Here is a 12,009-nt window from a genome sequence, read left to right on the forward strand (position 1 = left end):
AATTAATATTACGTGATTATAAACTATAATTACGACATAGCAAGAGCAAAAAATAAATTTGAATTTGATAAACAACATTTCATTACCACGCCCTGCTTGCAAACATCCGTCTAGTGTAACATTGAGTATGAATGCAAAATATTATAATTGTATCGAATGAAACGTGATTAGCTGAGACAATCTTGTGTTAATATTAGGTGTGCTGATTATAAAGCGCAGTGACAATATCAAAATGCACTAGGCAAATCATTAACCCGCTTCCACACCGGTTTCCAAGGCGCTTGAGAGAGCCTGTGAATATTACAGCGCGATTTCAACTTTCTTCTCATTGATGGATGCTATCTACTAGTGACTTCATTCAAGGGAACCAGAAGTTAGTCTGCTATGTGCTATTTTTACTATTACTTTATACTTCTATACTAATACATATTATAAAGCTGTTATGAGCTTGTTTGTTTCTTTCTTTGATTGAACGCGCTAATCTCAGGAAGTACTGGTCCGATTTTAAAAATTCTTTCGGTGTTAGATAGCCCATTAATCAAGTTGCACAAGTGCACAACTAGTCTAATATGTATTTACAGTACTGTCTTTTGAAATCGGGTTATTTAAAAAATTTAATATGAAGTTGGGACGACAAATAAGTACATAGAATTTATATCCTTTGGAGAATCGCCAAGTAACCTACATCACTATGCGTATAAATCCACGGACTTATATGTAATTGAGTGGGTCGCAATTGTTTTATTTTAAAAACAAAAAAAAACAATACAATGCGAAGACATGGGTTTGGAATATAAATAAAAAAATTGTAAGATAATAGACTCTTATTTAGATAATGAAAAATTGTGTCAATATCATTAAAGAAAATATATTATTATTACAAGTACTCAAGTAATAGCTATCTATACCTACCATATTAAAATAATTCTTGTTTTTTTTTCCTGATAATAATAAAATTAAAGTAGTACATAATTGAAAAGAAGGTGTTATACCTAGGTGACCTAATTACTTAAAAATAACTTAAAGTAAATGAAAAGAAATTGACCGTGCAGTGAAACCCGCGTCGATTTTAGAAAATAGGCACCTACGTGGGCTACAAGTAGGAAATAGTTTTTAGAGTAAAACGGATAACACTATGTGACACTATTCAACAATGTTTGCTATATACGTATATATTATTTTTTCAGTTTATATTAATACATGAATAATGTCTAAAATATTCCATTATAATATGTGATTACATCGCAAGGGAAACAACTGCTTATAATTATTATTCATAAAAGATTCATTATAAAAATCATAATAGTCTGTATACGGCAAAAAAATGTGAGTAAAAACGCAACGCGTTGGTCACATGATTTCTACAACTTTTATGAAACAGAACTTTAAGTGTGGGTAAATATCGAGCTCATTTCATCTTTATTTCGTCAGTGCTCCGGTTCCAGAACAAAATTAGAAACAATTGAGCCATATAAACAAACGTGGCGATTGTTTACGGCACATCATCTATGTCTTGAGAAACCTTTCACATTGAAACATTGATGTATTCATTTTTGAGCTATTAACACCAGGGCGTATATTGGGTCAAAATATAGTACAAATATTGTTTGATATAAATAATGTTTCTGACCGCATTCTTTATGTGGAGAATTTTATCGCTGCAATCGAGCGTAGGTATTAGCGAAAACTATTATGTTGTTGTGGTTTATTATTTAAGTATGACATCGTCATCAACTGTATAGAGCAAGTATAGAGATATTGATCGGCACGTAAAGTACCTCAAATTTAAGGTTAGTAAGTTGAAGGATAAGTTGTCATGTTTATTTCAAGAAAAAGGAAAAAACGTTTAGATGCCATTTTTAAATATAAAGTTTTATTTCCCGGCACGAGACACCTTTTGTTCTACATAATACCGGGTAGATTTTTTCCCTTTTTGTTTTTAGTCTCTCTACCAGAGATTAAGCTCAGATAATGATGCGCTATCCACTAGACCATGGAAGCGGTATTTTAACAATTGAATTTTTATCTACAATCTACATACCTATGTACTGTTTAGAGTAAATGAATTTCGTAGGTTATGTTGCATTTCTTTATTAACTACACTCCATTGTACCTATCATTGTTTACTTCATAATATTTATTTTTATATAGTTTATAACTTAGGTTTATAACTAGTTGACAACAATCCTAGAGATAACAAAGATCTACAGGATAGACATCTAAAGAGAAAAGCTAATTGATTAAAATTTTAAAACATCCACTTACCTATAGTTCCGGGAAACCAAGCGCACAATGGATTTCGCTGGAGGTCTGTACTGCTGTTTCCAACTCTGATTTCAAGGTCCTGCAGAGGTTGGTGACCTGCAAATGTACAATTTTGTTAAAATTTACTTTAAAAACCTTGGACACGAGATGTGTAATGATGACTCTTGTCTTCAATGGTTGAGTTGCTATTTACAAAATACAAAAATTAAGCGACCGATGTGATGCGAATTTAAAATGACAAGACGTTAATTGTGTCTGCGATGGTAAGTACAGCAGGCATTCTGTTACATACATCATGTGATATATCCTAAATTCAATCAAGAGTTTGTAGTACGACTACGAGATCCCATTCATAGTTTTTTTTGCTAAAACCAAAATGTTATGTATATTTATAATAACGAGAATATTTTATATCGACTAGGTTGCCAGTCAAAATTTGGCCGCAAGCATTTTTAATTAAATTTTTTCTAATCGATTTTTCGGAAATCATTTCGTTTACTTGTTAAAATTTTGGTTTTACGAAAAAAAAAACTATGAACGCACTAATCCTGTTGTGGGATCTTAGACTACTATATATTCTAATATATATAAATCTCGTGTCACAATGTTTGTCCTCAATGGACTCCTAAACCACTTAACCGATTATAATAAAATTCGCACACCATGTCCAGTTCGATCCAACTTGAGAGATAGGATAGTTTAAACATGTAGGTACCACGGGCGAAGCCGGGGCGAACCACTAGTATATATTATATATGTATTTCGAATGTTTTAAGCATTATTTAGATCGCTTGAAAAGTATGCGGCGGCCGCGCATGTCATATCGTGTCGCATGGTCACTCACTGCGTTCGCTGTTGCGACACAATTCCGTGGACTGTAACGAATTACGAATACACTCAAGACACGAGAAACCAAGTGTAATTATGTGCCAAAGAAATGCTGTAACATGTAAATTGCTCATTTAACTTGTTGCAACCAATTATACGTACATTCGACAAAATAATTTTTGTGCACTAAAATGTTTAAATTAAAATATTACTGTATGGATACTTTTGCGTTCTACCAACTAAATAAGCATTGTGTTCACTTCTTAGTGGTTCTAATGTAAGATAAGTAAACTGCAGGCCGTATATAACAAGATTAGAAAGTCCATTCCGATTGCGGAAAGCACTTAGTTAACAGCTGACCTTGTCAGTTGTCACAATTCTCTCTTTGAATGCCGATTTTCAATTACCATGGTAATAAGAGTTAAATTTAAATTTATAAATGTTTGATTTAATACGAATAAATAATAACAAAAAAAGCTTTCATTATTAAATAGATTACATGCAATTTTATGATTGAATTAAGTGAATTAACGCTTTTAGCTCATAATTACATTTGTGAATTATAGCTTTCTGTGAAGCCGGTAATATAATAAATATAATTTTAGTGACGTTGCATCTATGGAAATTTGCAGTGAATTAAATTTTTAAAGCTCATGATTTAATATTCTCTCAGTGGCACTTACTGTTTCACTTAAAGCCTACCTATTTATTATTCAATATAAGTAACAATTTATTTAAATTATCAAAAGTTTGAAGTATTCATATTTCGTAGGTACAAGATTAACGCAATCACAATATGTTCCTGTTATCATAAGCAATCATGCATTGGATCGCTCCCTCCAATGAAGACATAAATTTTCGCCTAGCTTGATTGTGCTTTTGAATTCATTCGGTAGGTAAGCTGGAAACCACGAGGTTCCCTTTCAATAGAACTCTTTTATAACTTTCACATAAATTAAAATAAATCAAAACTTTAGTAACACAATTTGCTACGGGCGTAAAAATATTTTATTTATACCTATATTTACAACATCCTACCGAATTCACCGAACTCTCTTTTCAAAGAATTAAAGAAATTTGTTTAACATAAAATAATGAGTACCGAGGACTGCTTTAATTCTGATAAACTGCAACAAAATACAAGCTGTTATAAGATATTCACCCGCTTGAATATCTTTTAACAGCATACAATCTATAAATCGTACTTATAATAAATAAGTTTCACGCTATAATTGAAAAGCAAAATCGTTTTTAATCCGTGAAGAGCGATTTATTCAATCCGATATCTAATTGAAAGCAAAAGCATAGTTATGCATTCGCAATTCTACTAATTGCCGATGGCAGCTCTTGAGAGCAATCGAAGAAAGGGTTGGAATTACATGTAAGACGGATAATGATGCTTTTAACATCAAGTATCAACAAACATTCATTGTATTGAATTCAAAGCTGGATTACGTTTCAATGTAAAGGATTTTATCGTTTTATTTTATCCGTATTTATTTTGATAGCAGTTTAATAGTTAAATATTTTTAATTGGCTCTGAAATTGAGTAAATGTTAGCATAGGCGGTTTTCAAAAATTCATTAATAAATATTTGTAAAAAATTTCGTGAATAAATGATGTATGTATAATTGTATAGTCTTAGTTTACATAACCGTTGGAATTTAATCAAAATATTTTGATTAAATTCCATTAAAATATGTGTATTTTTTATGTGGAGCTGGTAGGTGATGGTAACTCTACCTCACACTATGCATATTTACAGATACGTAAGATTTGCAAAGCTTACGACAGTCCTTAACGACTGTAAAAGCGGGGATCTTTATGCGTGAGTATATTATCATAGATTAATTACCACAGCATCCTCTGGTGGTCACTCTGACGACTTTAACAGCATAATGACGAAGCAGATCCACCTGCCACCACGGAGAGGCTTCCCTCTGCGTCTCCGTGCACCGCTTGCCGTCGTGTTCTGTGGTCTTCTCACCATCGTTGCCATTGCTGGCGTGGCCACCTCGAACTGTGGTTGATTGATTAGCAGGCTTCCTGAACGCAACGTTTGTGCCTGTAAAAAATAAGCTTATCACTCAAAAATACTAATATATTTAAAAAAGTCAAGCCGATCGATAAAATAAATTAAGCATTCATAGGGAATGTCATGGTGAATACTAATCTTGTATTAAAATTAAAAATTTGATTACCTACTTGGGATGCGTGGAAGAAATAGCTTATAAGCTATAATGCTGCCCGTTGCATTATTACTGTTTGTGATGCTAAATAAAACTATTTATTAAAAGTTATTAGATATAAAGTCGAATTCTTTTCATTTGAGTTAATTTAACTAAGCATGTCGGTGATGCCAACCCTTTATATTTTTCCCTACCAAAAAAGCGCTCAAGGCGGAAATAAAGCTTTATTTTACGCATAATACGCATAATGTACACGTTATATTAAATATCACGCTGAAATTGAAACAAAATTAAAAAAAAATAAACAGTAAAAAAGTAAGATAAAAGTATAGGGGTTGAAATGTAGTACACAAACAAGAAGATATTACATACATGATAGCAATATCTTGCCACTTTTAAAAAGTAAATATGATTGTATGATCCTTAGGGACGTTATTGCATTTATTTATTTCTTCTGTTACTAGATAGATTTTCCACCGCTCTTGATCTTATAGAGGTTCTGTTTATGATTTGCAATTTGTAACTTAATATCAGAAGGAAATCACTTGGGACTTGTATGAAATGTTTATTCCACACGTGTAACCTATAATTTTCTATACGCTCAAAGGCAGGAAATAAAAATAACATTATTCACTAATTAAGAAAAACTCCTTATTATTGTACCTTATCGGAGAATTATTCTAAGAGTCTTTGATAGCAATCCACGTCGTATGAAAAGGATTAAAGCCCCATAGGAAGCTATTTTTCATAGAATACATACCACAAAAAGGAGATTCCGCCGTCCAGTCCCCTCGTAACGAACACTCTCGTTGACGGGACCCGAAGAGTTCGTAGCCATCGTCACATTCATACGTAGCCACTGTTCCTGGCACTATGTCACCATCGGTGGACAGAGACACCCTTGCGTTTGGCGGTACAGCAGGGTGCCCACAGCGTCTGTCGCCTGCAGGACAAATATAGTATATATAAGCATAAGATAATAACTTTATAACCTACTAATATGATACATGCGAAAGTTTGTGAGGATGGATGTATGGATGTTTGTTACTCTATCACGATAATACTACTCAACCGATTACAATGAAATGTAGGTAGCTGTAGATCCAGAATAAGACAGGCATTTTATCACAAAAATCCCACAGGAACGGGCACTATTTTTCTTTGAAAAAGCAGACGAAACCGCGGGCGCAAATCTAGTACAATAAACAAACCGTAACATTCAACATTTAAAAGTTGATTAAAGATTCGTTAAAGTTCACTCGTGTATCAATCTCAGATCAAGGCTAGTTATTTTTCAATATTTCAATTTGGAGTTTCAGTGGAGGAGGCACTCCTATTGAAGAGTCTGTAATATGCGAGATATTTATGGAACCTATTATTATATTTTCCTTTATGCATTAGCAATATTTTCTGTCGGATTAAAATAGATATGTATTATAAATACAATATATTGGCAGTGTTTTATATTCTCTGAAGACGCTTAGATACTTTTTTTAGTAGGTTAACAAGTTACGAGGACTCCCAGGTACGTTTCAAGAATCACGTTCTATAAATTCGATAATATATTTATATTAATTGCTTTTTTATTAACAAGACTCAAAATCTCTAACAACAATCTAACTCTCATTATTTAAGAGTATTGTAGAAACAATCGAGGGAGAAATCTACAACTGAATCATAGGGCTTTGTTTATATTAAAGATGAAATGCTATTGTACCATGTGTTTACTTAACACGTGCAATAGTTACGTGTGATGGAAACGTTTATATAAACAGTAAACAATCACTATTTAACAAGAGCATTCAGGAGTAAATAGAAATTTAATCGAATTTTTTTATTTGCACAACACGTTATAACTAAAATACGAGGAAGCTTGTAAAAACAAGCTTTTGCGAATTTTAATTAACGTTTAAAACTATGTTAAAAGATAATTACAATTAAGATTTTTCGTATTTAATATAGAGTATAGAGTAAGCAACATTAAAATATGTGGAATTTAATATTTATTTTCTGTGAGATATTGCTGCCATCATTTTTTTTTTCATTAATATTATGAATTAAGATTGAGGATAATATGAATTCATTTTTACTTATTTATAAATTATTAACTGATTATTTCAGAATGTATTTAACGTATTGTAACTATGGTTGTAACGTATTTTTAAAGTGCATGCAGTGCTCATTTTTTATTGGTTGTCCATCATGTTCTATATTTTTTGTGTATTTTTATGTAATTTCATCGATGTACAGCTGCTAATGAGCCTTAATAAATAAATAAAAAATGTGTGCTTGTACTAGTGTACACACGTAAGAAGTGAAACTTCTTTATTACCTTATTTTTCAAAAAAATACTTTATGCAACTTTACAGATATACGTCGAATCACGCGTGATAGGGATAAGAAAAAGATGGCGCGTAAGGGAAAAATGTCACGCGTAAAGAAAAAATGTTACACTAATTTTTTTTCCAACCTCGATATAGAAGTTTCACTTCAATAAATAAAAAAGAAGTGCTAGTGGATTTTAATTATTATACGTTAGCTCAACACACAAAGACTGATTAATAGGACTATCATGTGCCTCTTTAAGTACAATTACCAATACACATAATTAATTCGAAAAACAAAAGTCTAAATTATTTTTAGTGAGTGTTAGATAACAATCTTTGATTTTCTTTTTGTTTCCTCACCGTATGCGGCCAACATTTTAATGAACACTATACAGTGACAATAGTTTATCCACGTGTCTTGCGGAACAATGACGTAATTATTGCATATACAATCAGTAACGACGACGTGATCTGCCTATACTAGTGCAGTGTTGCCAAATACTTGATGATGTATGCAAAAGCATTAATTTAAAGTCCATACATATTTACTTGAAGTTAAATCATAAACACGGTACATTTTGCTTTTCTTCAGTATCAAGAAAAATTAACAAAGAATTATATCTTCATAACATGTGACCTTGATCATATAACCCCTTTTACTGTGGACAAAGAAAATGACACAATAGAAGTCTATTCAGAGCTTTTAAGTAACGCTTGCAGATAGACGAAGGTATGACTGCGGCATAAAAGATATAATGTAATAACCTTGCAGTATTTGTGTTGCATCGTTGTTTACTCTACATAATAATATAGAAATGTAAGGACTAAGGATTTATTATAAACGTTCATGAGTCTAAACGAAATGAGCTTTTCGACACTCGCTGACCGCCGTAAAAGCAAATGGACGTGCGTTATACCTTTCCCTGATCTTGTTTACGATGCTTTAAAAGGTTTATTCAACCATGCAGTGTTTTGCAGAATTTAGCTCTAAATCACGAAAATGCCTTTATTGTTTTAGTCGCTGGCGTATTTTTTAAGTGATAATAATAAAACATATTGCACATTACTTTGCAATTTAGGATACCTATACTATACCTACCACAATGTCGATATGATAGCTAAGTTATAATAATTTATATTTGCAAATCCAAAAACACGATGACTTTTATATACACTCTTCACTACAGGTTTAAAATGTGGCGTACCTAGGTATCATTTGACGATTCCAAAATATAATATAGAAGTAGATATCTGGTATACATTCATGAAAGTTGCAAGAATGTTTGCGTTTGAGTTCGTATCCTGTCTATAATTTCATATTATCATGTATTACTAATACAGGGAATAATCTAAGAAACTTAAATATATGATCGCTGCATCTCGCAGCTTGAACCAACCTTGCACAAACGGGGTCAATCGGCTCACGTCTCTGTTTCGGACTCACAGAACTATCTGGTACGGATTTGAAATCAACCGCAATTCAGTTTAAAAGAACATAGAGGCAGCCACCTGTAGGGCCAAAACTATGCTCCAGATATTCTGTATCTAGAAGCTTTATAGAAGATTTTCCGAATTATGCAATTTATTTAATATTTAAGTTATAAAGATAATTAATGTAGGTGGTCGCCAATTGAAACGATTTTAATAATGCTTAACAATAGAAAGCTACTACTTACCCCATTATAGGTTATAGGCTATTTTTTTATCCCGGGTTAACTTGGGCGGAGCCGTGATGAGCTACTGCCGGCACTGTTTAAACTATCAACTAATCATCTTAGCTATCCGCCGTAATGATCAAAAACAATTTAAGCGTAGTTACAAAAATATGTACTCTCAATACAAATCGTTTTACCAAGCTGAGTAATCAATAATTTTTTAGAGGCGTTAAATATAAGACACAATGTGTAGTTCCCGATACATTTGATTATTTTTGTATAAACAAATCTCGATGCTCCCTCGACCAATGCAAGTGGATTATATAATCCGCGATGGCATGATTGCTATCACGCATTTTAATCGCTCAGGGATTAGTCTGTACTGCGTAGAATCGCAAAATAAAGTTACATGACAACTCAGGTGGCTATAGTATTTGCACCAATATCCTAATGGATATCCTGCATATTATTTTGTATCCGACATAATTGGTTCAGATAGTTAACGTAGGTATATTTTTTTATAAAAAATAATATTTAATTTGATAAAGGTTTCTTGTGAAATTCTTTTACACTTGTTTCAAGGTGGCCGTCCAAGTGGGCGTTTCAACATTTCGAGACATTTCTTGTGAGCTTTTGGATAAGTTTCAATTTACAATTTTCACATCACCACGTGTACCTACAATATTTTAAATATTTATATAATATTTTTCAATTATGTACTTGTATGCAGGATGATGTATGATACTTATTTAAGATTAAAAAAGAAAATTGGTAATATCGGGACCTGGTATAAAAAAGATTTGGTTTGGATTAAAATTAACATAAATATATCTAATTTTGACCTGAACAACACATTGAAGTGTCACTAAGTTTAGAAACTACAAAATTTACTTATCAGTTTAGCAAAAAGTATAATTAACACTTAACTAAGGGCGCCTTTTCTTATTAATTAATATTATAAATCAGAAATACATTCCGAGTTCAATTGCACCAATACGAAGTGAATGTTACGATCAAGGTGAACGCTATCCGGCAAATTATTATTTGGGTAAATTTTATACGAGTCGCTTTCATAATATCCTTAAGGCAAAACGTCCTCGATTTAATATTCGATGAGAACCAGTTTTTTGTTCAATGACTTTAAATTATATAAGACACGCATTTCAATTTACATTTATAAGTTTAAAGCTCTTAGATTTTCATTTTATTCATTAGCTTTGAAACCTGAACCTTTATAAAAATCATCTCAAGTTATAAACTTTAGAAAACAAATAAATAGTTTTATAATTAAATAACTATCTACTCCATTAACATTTTTTGTAAGTTAAACAGAAGTCCGGGGCATAGAAACGAAAAGTTTAAAATAAAATAAGGTAAAAGTTATATACATCGCTTTAACTTAGAAATTGTCTATGTCGCTTTGAGAAGTTACTTTTTAACACACGCAATGAACTAAAATTCAAATAAAATACCTACTTTAATATTGACATTTAAAAATTTCTCATGCAAAAAGCGTACTGTTCCAGGTTCCTTTGAACAAGTGTAATTAATGTAACAAATTAATATGAAAGAGAGAACGAGAAGTTCCCGGATCGCTTAAACAAGCCGAAGGTAATTCTAACAAAAAGTGGGTTGTCCATGATTCCAAGTAGGCATTAGGTTACGAGTGTGTGGTATTCAGCGCAGTTGACGAGGTCGAGCGATTCCTCGTGCGTCCGAGATGCCGCCGGCTAACGGTCAGCGATTGTTCTAAAGACAAAAACCCATAGTACGTGTGCGCCCTACATGCATGCATCATAGTGGATCATATGTGACGGGAATCTATGCAGTATGCTTCATACGTGTGACGTGTCAATTCAGGAACAGCTCGAAGGTTTATGAGCGAATTGTTATTGTAATTATTTACACTTAATATGTACTTAGATAATTTTCGTAAGTTGATGTGTTCCGAAACTAATAGAGAACGCTTACGAAGCGGATAACAGATCAAAATTACAAAACAAAACGATTGCTGTACACAACTTTAGCGTATTTATAAAATCTTAGTAATAGATCACGTATTGAGGTCACTTATTGTGAAATGGAATAGAACGTTTGCTAGCAGGCGATCAAAAGTAACTGAATTCTCTTGGTAAAGAGCGATTCTTAACCTTTACGTTATTATGCATTTCAAGTAAATACATTGTATATTTTCGAAACATGACTAATAACAAATTAAAAAATTGTTGAGACATTGCTGTTTATGGAAATACGTTCGAATTAAAATGTTTTTTTTTTATTATAAATAAATGACCGAGGAGTTTTTTTTAGTTGTCGCCGTCGTTAAGAAACTGTGCGGCTGTCTTGGTACACGATTTGATCGGAGTTCGGATGCTGAAGCTAATAAGTATTTATCGATATGGCTGCGTAAAATACAAATCAAAATCAGTTAAATCAAAGTAAGAGGTAAGTACCTAATTATTGATTTGTACTTAACTGCAGATACATTATTAAGCGCAAATGTATAACATTAAAAACTAATTTGTTAATGGCAAAAAGCAATACCTGTTTTGCCACCACAATGAAATTATTTAATATTCAATAATTTCATATTACAGTGTGCGGTGACAAAATAATGTTGATGAAATAATGTAACGTTTGATCCAATATAATTTTATTGAGGTTTGATAGTGAAGCGTAGGTATAAATATTACGCTTGAGTTATTGTTGTATCAATGTATTGAGAGGACAATATCTAGTTATTTT

The 12,009-nt window shown here is 32.2% G+C and overlaps 1 protein-coding gene across 1 annotated transcript in view; it reads right to left on the reverse strand.

Moving 5' to 3' along the window:
• LOC123705239 (sushi, von Willebrand factor type A, EGF and pentraxin domain-containing protein 1) overlaps nucleotides 1-12,009 on the reverse strand; it is a 46,448-nt gene that overhangs the window by 11,908 nt on the left and 22,531 nt on the right. The window contains exons 2-4 of the mRNA XM_045653936.1: nucleotides 6,043-6,225; nucleotides 4,949-5,158; nucleotides 2,266-2,361 (exon numbers count right to left, since the gene is read on the reverse strand). Of these exons, the coding sequence (XP_045509892.1) occupies nucleotides 2,266-2,361; nucleotides 4,949-5,158; nucleotides 6,043-6,225 (489 nt within the window). The remainder of the gene's footprint in view (nucleotides 1-2,265; nucleotides 2,362-4,948; nucleotides 5,159-6,042; nucleotides 6,226-12,009) is intronic.

The sequence above is a fragment of the Colias croceus genome, chromosome Z (genome assembly GCF_905220415.1).
Source record: "Colias croceus chromosome Z, ilColCroc2.1".
NCBI classification, from domain to species: Eukaryota; Metazoa; Arthropoda; class Insecta; order Lepidoptera; family Pieridae; genus Colias; species Colias croceus.